Source organism: Rutilus rutilus (genome assembly GCF_951802725.1).
Source record: "Rutilus rutilus genome assembly, chromosome: 7".
Classification (NCBI taxonomy): domain Eukaryota; kingdom Metazoa; phylum Chordata; class Actinopteri; order Cypriniformes; family Leuciscidae; genus Rutilus; species Rutilus rutilus.
The window spans coordinates 8,698,249-8,715,737 of NC_140221.1; the positions used below are offsets into that span (position 1 = coordinate 8,698,249).

The following is a 17,489-nucleotide window of genomic DNA, read 5'->3' on the forward strand; positions in this document are numbered from 1 at the left end:
GGGTGAGGTGTCTAAGTCGCAACATCTAGCTATAGGGTGCCTCAGGGCTCAGTGCTTGGACCACTTCTCTTCTCCATCTACTTGTCATCTCTAGGATCTGTCATTGACAAACATGTTTTTCCTATCACTGCTATGCTGATCATACTCTGAACTCTACCTCTCATGCCAGCCAGATGATCCGACGGTAGCTGTTCGGATCTTGGCCTGCCTGACAGACATTTCTTGCAAGATGAAGGACCACCACCTTCAGCTCAACCTTGCGAAGACAGAACTGCTTGTGGTCCAGGCCAACCCAACATTTCATTACAACTTCTCCATTCAGCTAGGTTCATCAACCATAACTCCATCTAGGACAGCCAGAAACCTTGGAGTTGTGGTTCATGATCAGTTCAACTTCACAGACCACATTGCTAGAACTACCCGGTCCTGCAGATTTGCCTTATACAACGTTAGGAGGATCAGGCTCTTCCCACCAGATCATGCTACACAACTCCTTGTCCAAGCTCTTGTTCTATCCAGACTGGACTATTGTGATTCTCCCTTGGTAGGCCTTCCAGCATGGACTGTCAAACCTCTGCAACTGATCCAGAATGCTGAGTGGTCTTTGATGAGCCGAAGAGAGCACACATCACACCTCTCCTCACAAAATTTGATTGCCTTTTGCCACTCGCATCATTCTGCAAGTGAACGGCGCCTTATGGTGCCATCCCAAAGAGGCACAAAATCACTTTCAAGGAATTTTACTTTGACTGTTCCCTGCTGGTGGAATGACCTGCCTTAATTCAATCCAAGCTGCTGAGTTTTTACCCATTTTCAAGAAATGGCTGAAGACGCATCTTTTTCGTCAACACTTGACCCATTAATACTTACTATTCTCTCTCTCTCTCTTTCTATATATATATAAACCTTGCTAACTGTGCTAGATAAACTGAGACTAGTCACAGCACTAGCATGTTGTTGCCCTATTGTTGGTTTGATTGCTGTTTATCTCATAATTAGGTTATCTCATAATTTTGACTTCTATCTTCTAATTATGACATAATTATATGCCCCCAAATGCATGTGTTGAATAGTATATAAAAAAGAGCCATATGTAAGTGCAAATTTTAATAACAGTCAAACAGTGAAATTGAAATATACAACAGTGTTATACAAATTTAAAAAAAAGCAAAGAACAACCAAACAATATCTAGATAATATTATTAATCATACAATAAATCTAAAATGTGAAACTCAAGGCACTTCAAATGCTTTGGACAATGCTGCATAAAAAAGAAATAGTGTGAAATGCTGATATTCCACACCAGGCATATAAATTGTTTTCCCTGCCAGAAATCCTTAGAAAAATTCAGAAACACAAAACTAGGTGCATGCCGAAAATATATTAAGAACTGTAAACTGTGCTGACCAATCAACTAAATGTTTTCTCAAAATAACTGCACATATCAGAGCCAGCAGTTCCAGTCTTGACCTAGCGTCTAAAATTGTCAATGAACCTTCAGCATTTAATTACACAACAGTGACACAAATTTCTGATAAAGAAATATGTAAACAAGGTATACAAATATCAGTGTGTTTTTTAAAAGTTTGTGTTTTGTTTTGTGCAGTTTATTCATCGTTATCAATACACATAAAGCCAGATTTGAACCTTCATCTCCAACAAAATTGGCACAGAGATTTTGCACAGAAAGTGAAATAAGGTTTCACGCACATTAAAAGCTCTCCTGAAAATGCAGAACATGTTTGTCATGCTCTTTGCAGCAAGTTTGCATATCTAAACAATGTGCCATTGCATATTAGTGCTTTTTTTCCCTTCAGTAATTAGCAGTGAAGCTCTATTCACAAGCATTTTGAACATTAGACCATGAGAAGCAGAATAGTGGTTCTCTGTGTTCTGCCTCCACGTTTAGTGCAGGTTGTAAACATTACAGAATGAATATTTCCTTTCTTTCACAGAGATCTCTCTCGTCTGGTAAGTTATGAAGTGAAGCTGTTGCCTCCGGATGTACTGGAGCTCTTCAGAGGTGCTCAGTGGTGGTATGACGTGGTGTTCCAGCGATACCAGGATCTGTAAAATTCATATCATATGTCAGTTTGACTGGTTCTTTAATAATTAAAGAGGCCATATGATGCTTTTGAATGTTTTCCTTTTCCTTTATTGTTTGTGCATGTATAAGATCTGCAAAACGCTCATATTCTCCTACAAAAAGATTTATTCTAAAAGAGAACATTGATCCAGACTTGCCTAAAATGCCTCGATCAAAGTCCAGATATTATTTACGTAAACGCATGACACAAATTTGAAATATTAGCATAATGCAAATGCGAAAAAAAAGACAAGGCTTCAGTAAATTGTAGTGTTGTGACCATGTTGTTGAGATGCTGTGTGTTTCTATATGAAAGCAAACCCCTTTCATTTGGCCTTCCAAAAATTGATGAAATTAGGAATCAGTGGTTACGGTTCCTGAGTAGTACAACCCAAAAGTAAGCTTGTGTAATGTGCATTTAATGGATGACAGCTTCCTGAACTTGGGAGAGTACAACTTTGGTTATACACAAGTCATGCTTGCAAAGTTGGTTCTGATCGATCTGCTTGATCATCCACATTTTTAGGGCGATTTCACACTTGGTTTGATTGCCTGGTGCCGATTGCGATGATGACACCTGAATTGTAGGCTACAACGCAAGTTAGCATAGAAGAATAAAATGTCATCAGCAAATGCTAGTGGTAAACAAATAGAGCAAGATGAATTGCACTTTGGCAATTGTGGTTTTTATGAGCACTGAAAAAAAAGGAAGCGAAAGAGGCCATTTGGCATGGCAGTTTTGCAAATGGAGGTTCGTAGTTTTATGTTTTAGCGTCATATCACATTGATCAATGCACCATTTCATGTTGCATTTTTATTGGCTAGTCAGTAGACGTAGGTCGTAGCAGCAAACACACTGTAAGATGATCATGCTAAATTTCTGACACTGTCAGAAAATTATCGCAAGCTATCTTTGGTCGCAAGAGCGTGACAACAGACGTCTTTTAACCTCTTTCACTGTTCGACGTAGGACCACCGTTTAGGAGCCACTACCACAGAAATCATCTGAAATCATCTTTCATCTGGCACAGCCCAAAATCGTACAATGTGTACCGGGCATTAGAAGCTGAAGCTTGCTATTATGGTAAGAGGCATTACGCTTCAGGTGTTTGGCCAAACACAATGCACTGGGTCAGCTGGCCAATCAGAGCACTCTGGGCTTTTCAGAAGGAGGGGCTTTGAAGAAACTGGAATTCAATCTGAGCCTTTCCGATAGACAGGGAATAGAGGTTCGGCAATATATATTTTTTTTACATTAAAGCATGTTAACTTATTCTCCTATCCCCAATAAACAAAACAATGACCTTTTAAAATAGCATCATGTGGTCTCTTTACACATAAGATGGCTGCATGTGTGAAGTAACTTAAGGGAAGGTATTTGATGTGGTTATACCCTGTGGTGTTGAACGTCTGGTTGACCCCCTGTGCCGTCAGTGGACTGGATGTGGTGGACAGAGCGTTGGGGGAAGAGCCTCGACTGGGGCTGTTGGGGGAGGAGCTTGATGACACTGCAAGAAAAATGTGTTCTAACATCAGAAAACACATTAAGGTTATAAATTATAAATACATTTTCCTACAATGGCAATAGCTCTGTACTTACCACCTCCAGAGGCGAGTGGACTGAATGAGCGTGAAGTTGAAGGCTGAAACAGGAAATGAATCAAATTAGTGGGAAACAAGGTGGAGAACATTTCTTTTAAGGAAAAACATACATCCCTTTGATCACAAACCCTCCAAAACACACACTTTGTGGAGGAAAATAAAGTTATAAACATGCCAACATAATTAATTTAAAGTTTATTATAAGATATTGTGGCTATCCATTTGTCCCATTTCGTTATGTAGAAATAAAAAAATACATGACCGGTCAAAAGTCTGGGGTAGTCTGTAATTTTGTCAAATATTATTACAATTCAACTATTTTCTATTTGAATATGTTTTAAAATGTAATTTAATCCCGTGATGACAAAGGTGAATTTTCAGCAGCCTTTACTTCAGTGTCACATGATCCTTCAGAAATCATTCTAAGGTGCTCAAGTAACATTCAACTATTATTCTTTCTTATTATTTTCACAGTTAAAAATGGTTAAAAAAAAAAAATTTATTTCACTTTTGATCAATTTGATGCATCCTTACTGTATAAAAGTATTACTTTTCTTTTAAACAATCGTACTGACCCCAAACCATAGAAAGGTATAATATAATATAACATATTATATAATTGTATTGAATATTATTATAAAATTGTTATTTGTTAGCTGTAGTAATCCCAGGGAGAAACCAAGAAGCACTACACACTATAACTAGAGATGCACCGATTACAATTTTCTGGGCCGATTCCGATTTCCGATTTTTCATTAAGTTTGACCTGCCGATACCGATTTTAGCCGATTCCGATTTCATTTTTTCTAACCACTTTACAGCACACACAAATATTTATTTTATATCTTTTCTGTAATAGAACATTTTACAATTTGCATAGTACATATTTTTTTGAACAGATAAACGCTATAAAATAGAACTATATAAATTACTCTAGGTGTGGGTAATTCACACACATCTGAAGTGCAGAGTTATGGAAGAACCATTTCCTTTTCACATTCAATATCCAATCATTTTTTTATATATGTATTTAGCAAACTAAACGTCTGTATGAAAACAGGGAATGGCAATAAAATAATATATAAATAAAAAATAAAATAAATATAGCCTTGCAGTATAAAGATATTTCTCAAAGCACACACACACAGGCCTATTGCAATCACTTGTACAAACTGAATAATAAAACAAGTTTAAATGGGTACATTTTCTATAAATATTAGTCTTCTTTTCTGACATGGCCTACTCCAGCTCTTGTTAAAACACGCAAATTCTGTGCATTTTGGGCACTTTTTTTGTGAAACCCTAATTAGGCTATTTTGTCTATCAAAAGTGTGCTTTCCCTTTAATTGAGCGTGAGCAGCGCAGCAAATAGACTCGGCGCCGAAACACGCGCTTCACTGTTCGCGACGCTCCTACTTGACGCTCACGCGCTGCTCCTGCTCCGTTGTGAATGCACTCATTGATTAACATGCACGGCGTAAAAAAATACGCGCTTGCGGTCTGAACAGACGTAATTCACGAGGTTTCCTACATGTGTATTCCGTGTGCACGTGTGATGCTAATGTTGCGCGATGTTAATCATGCGGCGCCCGAGTGCATTTGACTGGCATAAAATCGGCGTCGCCGGTCACGGCCGATCACGTGAAAATCGGCCAATTCCGGTCACCAGCCGATCAATCGGTGCATCTCTAACTATAACATAACGAAAACGATGACTAAAGAAAACTCAGGGCTTGAATACACAAGGAGGCTAATCAACAGAAGTAGAGACAGGTGCGTAACATAATCAGTAACCATAGAAACGAACAAGGATCGGGAACACAAGCAAACAGGAACAGAACCAAACCAAAACACAAAGAAACTAACATACTTGTGACAGTAATAGAATAGAATAGAATAGAAGAAACTTCCTTTTCTTCGATTCAAAACAAGATCTGCCTCTATCCATGTTGAACCAGAGATTATTAGTAATAAAACTTGATGGTCACCATTCAGGTTGTACTTTTATGACTGGGTGTGTCTAAAAAAGCATGCCACGAGCATAATGAATCATGTTCACTACCATTTTGCAAAATTTCAGGGGGAGCTTTTCAGCATGGACTGTTAATAATTTCCTCTGGACTAGATCAATCATTGCTAGAGGAAACAGACAGACCCCCATCTCAATCAATAATGATTTCTCGGACTCACCAGACGAGGGTTGTAGTTGTGAGACTTCATGGGTGAAGTGGAAATGGGGCAGTATATCCTCTTCTCTTTCTGCCGCCGGTTGCAGAACCAAACCCGCACTACTTCCTTCTCCATGGCTAGCTGCTCTGAGATGAGCGTAATCTCTTCAGAGTTGGGTTTTGGGTTCTAGATATAGGGAATAAAGTGTGTTTATGTATCGGCACTGAAAGAAAACTGATGCATTTTGTCATTGCTGAAAAGGACCTGTTACACTACTTGCTGAAGACAGTTCCCAACTTGCTCCTTTCTAACGTATGTGACATCTTATAGTTTTCTAAATCTTGGGATAGTTTAGGATTAAACCTCCACATGCTAATGCAGCACATAGTTAACTAAATTAACTACAAATGCAACAAAATTATACTATATTACTGTAAATGATAAATTAATTGTAACACTTTGAAATAAGGTTCAATTTGTTAACATTAGTTGACTATATTAGTAAACGTGAACTACCAATAAAGAATATATGTATTAATCTTAGTAAATGTTCATTTCAACATTTACACTACCGGTCAAAAGTTTGGAATAATTAAGATGTTTTTGTCTCTTATACTCACCGAGGCCGCATTTCTTTGATAAAAAAATACAGTGTTTATGAATATTTATGTAATTTATTCCTGTGATGTCAAATTTGAATTTTCAGCATCATTACTTCAGTGTCACATGATCATTCAGAAATAATTCTCATAATGCTGTTTTGTTGCTCAAGAAACATTTTTGTTATTATCAATGTTGAAAACTGTTGTGCCTCATATTATAGTGTCGAAACCGTGATGCACTATCATTCAAAAGTGTGAAGAAAAAAAACTTTTATTCAGCAAGGACACATTCATTTGATCAAAAAGGGCAGTAAAGACATTTATACTGATACAAAAGTTTTCTATTTAAAAAAAAATGCTGTTCTTTTGAGCTTCTTATTCATTAAAGAATCCTTAAAAATGTGTCATGGTTTCCACTTAAATATAACCAACAACATTGACAATTAGAACCGTCATTAATAACTGAGCACCAATAATAACAACTGAGCAGCAAATCAGCATATAATAATGATTTCTGAAGGATCATGTGACACTAAATACTGGAGTAATGTTCAGCTTTGCCATCACAGGAATAAATGACATTTTAAAACATATTAAAATAGAAAATAGTTACTTAAAATTGGAATAATATTTCACAATATTACCGTTTTTACTGTATTTTTCAAATAAATGCAGCCTTTGTGAGCATAAGACTTCTAAACATTGAAATACTGGGAAAATGTTTTTTTTTTATTCTTAATATCTGTTAATAATATTTAATGTACATGAGAAAACATGAACTAACAATGAACAGTTGTATTTTTATTAACTAATGTTTAAAAATATTAACAATCACTGTAACAAATGTGTTGCTCATTGTTAGTTAGGGTTAGACCTTATCGTAAACTGTTGTACTCTGTATAGCAAACTCTGTATGGACCAAACATTTTTATCATTCTTCTGTCATGCTCCCTACAATGAGAAATTCTTTCAAATTATGTTCATATGAGGGCCTGAAGCATCAAAAAAGGAGTAAAAATGGCAAACTCACATCTAAAAAGCGTTTCTCAAGTGTGAGCTTGATGTTAGTTTCAATGCTTGTTCTCTTTTTCCTCTTCCTTCCGTAACCCTCCAAAAGGGGTGGTAGGGTGGTGGGGTTGGTCATGGTGTCAGATGGCGAGTTCTCTGAGGTGATGTGAAGGGAAGGTTTAATATTGCAGGTATTTGAGTACAGTCCGCAAAACAAATACCAACTGATGCTTACAGAATTTTTTTTAAGTTCTGTCCACTAGAGGGCAGTAGCAGCACATACCTGCATCACTCAGCCACTTCTCTAGCAAGGGCTTGAGCTTGCACATGTTTTTGAAGCTAAGATTGAGAGCCTCGAAACGTGAAATGGTAGTCTGACTGAAGTCATTTCCATACAGCTTTCCCATGGCTAGACCCACGTCACCCTGCAAACACATCACAGGAGAGTTTGAGAATTGGATGACATCCTCAAAGGGAACATTGAGTAGCCTATTTAAAATGGGCTCCTTTTCCATTTAAATTTGAGTGGATATACCCACATGAAGTTAAACTGAAAAGACAATTGAAATGACAGGGAAAGAAATATACAAAATTGCAATAATAAAATACTACTACTACTACTACTAATAATAATAAAAACGACACTCACAATATATGTGGATTTCATTAGTCAAAAATACATAAATATTGACTAAGAATGCTTGTTTATTCACTGACATGTAAAACACAAAGCATTCTTATTTGAGCTTGAGAAACTTAATCAGAATAGCTTCAATATTTGACCACTGTTTATGATAAAACCTGGTTACAATGACAGCAATATCCTCATTTCTGTCAGGATTGCAAAATTTTAAATATCAATCGGTAGTTATTGATATTTTGAATAGAATATCTGTACGTATTCAATCGCGTCCACTCCCATTTATTTGTGATCACTAAACAATGTCCATTAGGGAGAAATATTGATATATTCACACGTTTACTTGATATGTCTTCAGATAGAATTGTTGTTTCTATTCTTTTATAATTAATTATGCAATCTGATGAGAATTTAGCGGCTTCAAACACAATCTGTGTCTCTCGCTTCTGGATGGACTACTTGCACTGAGCTTTGTGATGCACTTCCACTTTGAAATAGTACGATTCATTTTTTTCCGGTTATGTTACCTAGTCACCCAGTTGACTAAACACCACTTAAAATGAGTGTCTCCAAGACATTTTCAGAGACAGGAGAAGAGATATTCTGATAGGCTACTGTGTAAAGAATTTTCCAAACTCATCAGAAGCTGATGATATTTATAATGCACATGTAACGGACGTAGGCCCGCTAGAGACTGATTCTATTGGCTGCTGCGGTCTTTAGCTTCCTTGCTGAACAGCCATCTCCCATGCTGGAGACCCCTGTTCGAATCCCGCTCGGAGCAGGTTGAGTAGGACTGGTTACAATTGGTGCCGTGACCCGGATGTTAGTGAGGTTTAGGAGAGTGAGTGTAACTGTCGTAGGCCAGTAAGAGCTGTGCGTGTAAACCTCACTCCCCTGGCCTTAAGAGGCGCACTAGCGACTGACACTAGCGGCTTCTGTCTTTAGCGTCCTTGTTAGCGTGGCGACCTCCCACGCCGGAGACCCCTGTTCGAATCCAGCTCGGAGCAGGTCGAGTAGGATCGGTTACAATTGGTGCCGTGACCCGGATGTTAGTGAGGTTTAGGAGAGTGAGTGTAACTGTCGTAGGCCAGTAAGAGCTGTGCGTGTAAACCTCACTCCCCTGGCCTTAAGAGGCACACTAGCGGCTTCTGTCTTTAGCGTCCTTGTTAGCGAGGCGACCTCCCACGCCGGAGACCCCTGTTCGAATCCAGCTCGGAGCAGGTCGAGTAGGATCGGTTACAATTGGTGCTGTGACCCGGATGTTAGTGAGGTTTAGGAGAGTGAGTGTAACTGTCGTAGGCCAGTAAGAGCTGTGCTTGTAAACCTAACTCCCCTGATCTCAAGAAGCGCACTAGCAACTGATGCTAGAGGCTGCTGTCTTTAGCCTTTTTAGAGCACCCGCCTCCCACGCCGGAGACCCCTCGGAGGGGGTCGAGTAGGACTGGTTACTTATAGTCTGTTCAATACCATAAAATATACATCTAAAACAGTTATAAAACCAGGCGCAAAGTCTTACCTGAGTAAAGCCTAGTTTGATGCGTCTTTGTTTGAAGGCTTTAGCAAACTGCTCCAGCTCCTCCAGGTCATTAGGCTCATCTTGTGGTGGTCCCACATGTTTAGGGACCTGTAAGTGAGACATGTCCAGGTGTCCATCCATAGAGGAGCCAGCCAGCCCTGTCCTGCCCATTGCCTTAGGAGAAAATAAAGCTATTAAAGTCTAGGTAATCACTTGTTATCACCTTTGTTTGCTTACATGCTATTTGTATTATTGTTTTGATGTGTTTTAGTGTTTTCCTTTTCTCATGCCCTTAAAAAAGTACCCTGGTATTATGCATTACAGTAATAGTCTATGTCAATATGGCAATACCATGTTTTTCTCACTACCATGATGGAAATTCATTGAAAGACCTTACAGTGCCACTGTTAAAGGGATACTCCACTTTTTTTGGAAATAGGCTCATTTTACAACTCCCTCAGAGTTAAACAGTTGAGTTTTACCATTTTCGAATCCATTCAGCCGATCTCCGGGTCCCACTTTTAGCATAGCTTAGCATAATGAATTGAACCGGACAAGACCATTAGCATCTCTCTCAAAAAAATGAACAAAGAGTTTAGATATTTTTTCCTATTTAAAACTTGACTCTTCTGTAGTTACATCGTGTACTAAGACCGACGGAAAATGAAAAGTTGCGATTTTCTAGGCTGATATGGCTAGGAACTATACTCTCATTCCAGCGTAATAATCATTTTTTCATTTTCATTCCAACCTTTCATTTTCCGTCGGTCTTAGTACACGATGTAACTACAAAAGAGTCAAATTTTGAATAGGAAAAATATCGAAACTCTTTGTTAATTTTTTTGAGAGAGATGCTAATGGTCTTGTCCGGTTCAATTCATTATGCTAAGCTATGCTAAAAGTGGGACCCCCAGACCCGGAGATCAGCTGAATGGATTCGAAAACGGTAAAACTCAACTGTTTAACTCTGGGGGAGTTGTAAAATGAGCCTATTTCCAAAAAAATTGGAGTATCCCTTTAAATGTCAGTGTCCTGGTAGTGGAACACTTGCCATGCTTTTTTTTTCTTTCTTTTTTTTTTATCACCTATTTTAGAAATCATCATAAATTATCATTTGAAAGCTTAAAAAAAATCATCCTGTGAAACCTGTTTTGAAATTGGACATCGCGTTAGCATGGAAACTTTAAAACCTTTTAGCAGGATCCTCCCCCTAGTGGATGGTGTCATGTTTCAAAATTTACTGTATTATTAAATATTTTTCTAAACTTGATAAAAAAACACATCCTTGGAAAGGTCCGAGACTCAAGGTTCCATATTTGGCCATTGTTTTGTGATAGAAATGACATTGTGATAGAAATGTATTTAAAAAAGGTGTCAGGAACCTCAATTTTATGATATCAACAAATTGGGAAACACAAGCTTGGTTAGACACATGGCTTTGGTTTTCTAGCAATTTTAGAGTCCACATTGTTTTGTAAAATATATAAATAATCTGCTGCGTGTCCTCTTTAAAAAAGAGACCTTGAAAAGAGACCTTAGCTCTATATTCCATTCATGAATTACAACTATTTAAGTTTGGATGTGCATTTTTACGTCTATGATAAGGGGAGTAAAAGTTAATAGGTTTAAATATCATGGTAGATGAATATAATAACTAATATATGAACCGATGAATATATATAATCAAAGGTTTAGAGGCATTTGCCCAAATGTATGTTTCTTCTGAAAATAAAAATGGAAAAAGGGAGCAAGGCAATAAACAAGACAAAGGGTGAAAAAAAATGTACAGATAGGGTGAACTCCCATACTTTCATTTGTGTTCTTTCATAGTGTTGATGACTTATTTAATAAATGTAAAATAGTAACAGTGAAGAATAAACAGGTGTTTTGGTTACACTTTACAATGTTCAAGTTCTCATCTGTTAATGTTAGTTAATGCATTAAAGGGTTCACCCAAAAATGATAATTCTGTCATTAATTACTCACCCTCATGTCGTTCCAAACCCGTAAGACTTTAATTCATCTTCGGAACACAAATGAAACACTTTTTGATGAAATCTGAGACCTTTCTGTCACTCCATTGACTGTCTATGTAACTACCATTTTCAAGGTAGTAAAGACATCTTTAAAGTAATCCATGTGACTTGGATGTGGTTTAACCTCAATTGTATGAAGCAGCGAGAGTGCTTTGTTTGCGCAGATAAACAAAAACAAACATAATTGCACGCGTTACGGTGATGCGAGAGCAGACGCTGTTGCCTGAATGCGCGTCAGTGATTAATATTTAGTAAATAAAGTGGTAAATTATGTTGTTGGTTTTTTTGTGTGCAAACAAAGCACTCGCATCACTTCATAAAATTGAGGTTAAACCATTGGAGTCCCATGGATTACTTTAATGTCTCTTGAAAGTGGTAGTTGTGTAGCTGTCAATGGAGAGACAGAAAGTTCTCAGATTTCATCAAAAAGATCTTCATTTGTGTTCTGAAGTTGAACAAAAGACTTACTGGTTTGGAACGACATGAGGGAGAGTAATTAATGAGAGAATTTTCATTTCTGGGTGAACTAGCGCTTTAACTAGCATAATTTAACATTGAGCAATATGTTTTTACTGCATTTATTAACCTTTCTTAATGTTAATAAAAATGTTCATGTTCATGTGAGGTCACAGTTCATTAACTAATGTTAACAGATACAACTTTTGATCTTAAAAATGTATTGAGAATAACATTAACTAAGATGAATAAATGCTGTAAAAGTATTGTTCTTTGTTTGTTCATGCTAACTAATGTTAACAAATGAAACCTTAATGTAAAGTGTTTCTGGTGTTTGTTTGTTTTTAACACTTTTAAATGAATTATTTAGTTATTTCAAGTAATAATCCAACATTAGGCTCTGATGTACCTGAGGAGTGAGTGCGAGACCTGGCTGGTGTGGTAAGAGTCCTGTCTGGGACTGGGATGGCAAGGAAAGCAGATTGGGCTGCAGCAGTGCTGGAGGAAACAGCATTTAAACATGTATGTACTGTAGTTAAGTCAAACAAAAATAACTTTCTCAGTGAGCAACATCATCCCTAATATGATCCAGTACATCCACTGACCTTGGTGTCCTGATTGGGCCTGTGAGAGGAGAAATGATGATGGAGAGGACAGATGAGATCCAGGCATCAGGACGAGCTGGGGCAGAGAGTGCAGGGAGGGCAGCTCCTGAAAACACCAATCACCAGCCATTACATGCATGCCTTATCTTTCACCACAATTACACTTTGTGTGAACTTTCCAGCATTAAATCACACAAAACATTTTCAGGTCACATTGCATCCAAGAAGAAAAAAATAAGAAAAATATTTTGCTTAAAGTCTTATTAAGATATTTTGAATTCAGAAATCATTTTTAAGACAGTTAAAGGGATAGTTCACCTGAAAATAAAAATCATTTACTCACCCAGTTGTTCCAAACCTGTATGAGGTTATAAAAAACAAATACTTCTACCATCAATTGTTTGGTTACACACATTCTTCAAAATATCTTCTTTTATGTTCAACAGAAAAAAGAAACTCATACAGGTTTGGAACAGCTTGAGGGTGAGTAAATGATGACAGAATTTATGTTTGGGTGAACTATCCTTTTAAGCAGACTTTTCTCAAAAATGTCATTACCATAATGCTTTTCCCTTTTTTTATTTACATTATTTTCAGTGGCGATTCCTTTTACTGTATTATATAAAAAACTTGTTATAATAAGTCATTATAAATGAAAGGCATTTAACAAATGCTTCTGTGATTTATAAATACTTAAATAATAAAATAAATAATATATATATTTAATGTGTTCGTTTTTTCCTCATAAATACTTGAATAATAAAATAAATATTTAATATATAAAATGTTCTCACCTTACAGTAATGACATTTTTTTGCAGTTATGAGAATTGGGACTGAAACCCTCAAGTTGTTCCAAAACTGATGAACACATAAGAAGATATTTTGAAGAATGTCAGTAACCAAACAGTTGATGTACCCCATTGACTTCCATAGTATTTATTTTTTATACTGTGGAAGTCAATGGGGCTCATCAACTGTTTGGTTACCCATAGTCTTCAAAATATCTTCTTTTGTGTTCAGCAGTTTTGGAACAACTTGAGGGCGAGTAAATGATGGCAGAATTTTCATTTTGGGGTGAACTATCTTTTTAGCTGTTATTAAAAAAGTAACAATGCCAAAAGACCTAATGATCTAAATAGGCTTAATTTTCTTAATACAAAACATAAGTGTGTGTGTGTGTGTGTGTGTGTGCATGAGTTCTCATTGACTGTGTTGATAAAGACGTACCCCAGTAAGCTGGCCACCAGGCACAGGTGATCCCTGAGTTAAGTGGCATGTCTTGTGTGACGAACCAGAATGAGGTGAATCGTTCAGGTTCTCAGTCTTTATCTGTACGTGAAACAAATAATTTGTTAGATAACCCCAATTTGTTGTCAATGAACAAATTCACGATATGTACTGTTGTGCTTTGGCCTCAGGCATGTGTGTTTGTGTGCGTATACATGCACTCTTTGTGTGTACTCAGAGACCAGTAAGGCTGCAGGACTCGTTCTGCAGAGGGCCTTTAACAAACATTCCTTCCCTTCCCGCAGGCGCAGTATGCAAATGTCCATAGAAGCCTGAAGCTAGTTCCTGTGCACGAAAGTTTTCTCTGTCCTCACCACTAGATCATATGACAGGCTTATCTAAAAGACTAATGAAGCTTATTCGTAATGACTCAAATGTCTCACGTAGTGTAACACTAGAAAACGTTTGTAATCTTTCAGTCCGTTTCCACTTGAACTCCCAAAGAGTTTCACCTCATGAGAGGAGCAATGCGCTGCTCCGAATACCAAAACAGTACGTTTTCACATGATGAATATTAAGTAAAGCAAAGTTTCTACTTACTTGTCTGCTGAAGTCAATGCCATTTTGTTCAATGTCTGGAAAACAAAAAAGATAATCACACTTAGCATTAAAGTAAAGTTATGCATAAACATTCAGACTGTCTCCCAGCTGAGGGATCCAGATAATGTTACAAAACATTTTAGTTTTCATTTAAACTTGTATCATTATTTATTTCAAGGGGTTTTCATATTAAGACTTATAATGGACCATAAAAACAAACTCCCAAATGTTCCATTAAACTGAGCGAGGAGGGTTAGTCAGCAGTTCAAAGGTCGTCAATACCAGGTAATCTCTCTTCATTTGAAATTCAAATCTATCTCTATGAGGCCGTGGTTAGAACGGCACTCACTCACTCCACAATATGGAAATTTGCCTTCTCCTGAGCCAAACTTCCAGTATGGAAATCATCAGATCATGCAAATGAGTTTCCATGGCAACTTTCAGAAGCCTTCACATTTGAATACTTACAGACCTCCAGGTGCATCTCTTATCCACCCCCCCTCCCCCCTCCCTCTCTCGCTCACACACACACACACACACACACACACACACACACACACACACACACACACACACACACACACACACACACACACACACACACACACACACACACATTATTATGATTATAAAACCTGCCATGACCCATTTCCTCCATTTTGATTGCATTATACTTTGTTAAAATCCCTGCTTTTAAAGTCAGAATGGTTATAGTCATACGTGTTTGCACATAAACTGTGATGATACTTAATAGCAATTGTACAAGTCCAAAACAATAAAATGTCCTTATTACAAAACAGTGGAATTTTTTTTTGATTTAGATATACTTTCACTAGTTTTCATGTAGGCTCATATAAAGGTGTTTGTAAACATGAACGACATTTCTTTTGTACAATCCAAATATTTGTAGGTATCACATGACCTGATGGGACATGATAGGTCTAACCTGAACCCTAATCCATATCCAAACATTTCACACCACAGAGGTGATGGAACATAAATGAAATATATATTTAACAATGAGGGACAACACACTGCTCTCTCTGAATTCTCATTTCTCTCAGGTTCCTCATTTGAGCGAGATGGTTCCGTACAGAAGTCATTGTAACCAGACCAAGATTCAGTAGAGCCTGAGGCTATGAGCGCTTCACTGCAAACAAACCGCCACATACATCCTGGTAGACTTCACATCCATCAGCCTGCATGCATCACACACCTAGACGCCTAATGCACTCTGTACTCGGTATTCAACAATACATAAGAATGCCTTTTTTAAGTACAATCCCAATTTATGGGGTGACAAATAAAAAGTAAAAAGTAAGTGTACAGAAATAAATGCACTGAACGAAACTTACTTCTAAGGTTGGCACAAAGCCATTTGTACAAACTTGCCTGAGAGCGTGACCAGTGTCCCATCAACACAAAGAGTTAAACTTTTGGTCATAACCACAAACGGTTATTGTAAAGAAGCCCGATGGCAGTTCGTGAAATTATGATCCTCATTTCGAGTGAACGTAAAGGTGAATCACAAACACCAACCATTTAACATTTAACACATTTAACCACAGATAATAACGGCTCAATAACTGTAAATAGACAATTTGTAAGAAAATACCCAAAAGAAAATCACATTTGGACATAAAAGCAGTGAAATTATTTGAAATATTTAAGAAAATAATCAAATATGTTTGGTAATGTAGCACAGAATATTTTCAAATGTACATTTATGTCATATTTTATCTATTTTAAATATTGTAAACCTCACTTATAATAGTTTCGTGCCACAAATTGTTATTTTACAACTTAAAAAAAATATATAATTGGCGTATAATTTATTGACTTATATTTCCATTCAAATGTCACCATGCATTAGTTAAGAGGTAATTGTTCCATTTCAAGGCAATTGACAGTATTCCAGAGAGTGAGAGAAGGCTCCTTACCAGCTGGTTCATGCTGAGATTCTGTCTGTTCAACAGCCTCTGTGCTCATCTTAATATCTGTAATGATAAATACAGCTGATTTTCCTACAGGATCACAACTTTATGCAGACGCTGAGGCAATTCATGCCCGGGCCCAGCCAGTAAAATGATCTTGAGGTTTATTCTAATGTGTCCAGCTTTCAAATGGTCTCCTTTATGTAAAGGGCTTGTTGTAATATTCATAAGAGCAAGGGTATCCCCATTCACCATTCACCACAATCACTCTGTCTCTCCACCCTAATCTCTTCTAGTCAAAAACATTTAAATTTGTCAATATCTAGAGCTGTGTACAGGTACAATGCAAAACAATATGATTCCACAAAACGGTCTCCGCTTGAGAAGTAAGCAGGAATCTGGGAAATAAAGCATTTCTAAAAAAACTTTGAGAAGTACATCTACACTTACCTTATAAAAGCAAAGATCCACGGACACAGGCTCTGTAGATTAAATCCCTGCTTCTGTGGTGCTTTTCTCAGAGAAACACATTTAGCAAAGTGGGTTAGTAGAAGAGCATTCAACTCTCCAGTATCCCACACCAGCCGATAGACGTCATTTGCATAAGGCCCTGGTGTGTCCTATCCAGACTCTGACTTTTTGCATAAAACAACAATAGGCAGACAGCAAACTTCGAAAAGCTTGAGAATAAGAGCGTGCGTGCAGCTCTGCCTGTGTCTATGTACACTGGCAAACTTAAAGTGTGCCTGGTCTTTGATTGAACATGGCATAGCTCTATTTATTCAGATGTAGCACTATGCATAAAGGCTGGAATCATGATGCTTCTTTTACTAGGCTTTATAAGAGAATGGGTTTGACTGAATGAGTTATATAGGATATACAGTATCAAAAGTTTTTGAAATAAGTATCTTGTGCTCATCTTTTTTTTTTTTTTTTTTTTTTTTTACATACTCTATTATATAGGCTACTTTAAAATATAATTTATTTCTGTGATGTAAAGCT

General features: G+C 37.2%; 1 protein-coding gene across 1 annotated transcript; it reads right to left on the reverse strand.

Annotated features, from left to right (window-relative positions):
• Window positions 1-1,095: 1,095 nt before the first annotated feature.
• pou2f3 (POU class 2 homeobox 3) lies at window positions 1,096-16,996 on the reverse strand. The gene is made up of 13 exons (XM_084414609.1): window positions 16,938-16,996; window positions 16,494-16,550; window positions 14,554-14,588; window positions 13,954-14,055; window positions 12,725-12,830; window positions 12,529-12,617; window positions 9,628-9,801; window positions 7,752-7,893; window positions 7,491-7,624; window positions 5,880-6,044; window positions 3,688-3,730; window positions 3,481-3,595; window positions 1,096-2,068 (listed from the first exon to the last, which is right to left on the reverse strand). The coding sequence occupies exons 2-13, from the start codon at window positions 16,540-16,542 to the stop codon at window positions 2,029-2,031; spliced, it is 1,194 nt and encodes a 397-aa protein (XP_084270735.1). The 5' UTR covers window positions 16,543-16,550; window positions 16,938-16,996; the 3' UTR covers window positions 1,096-2,028.
• Between the last annotated feature and the right edge of the window lie 493 nt (window positions 16,997-17,489).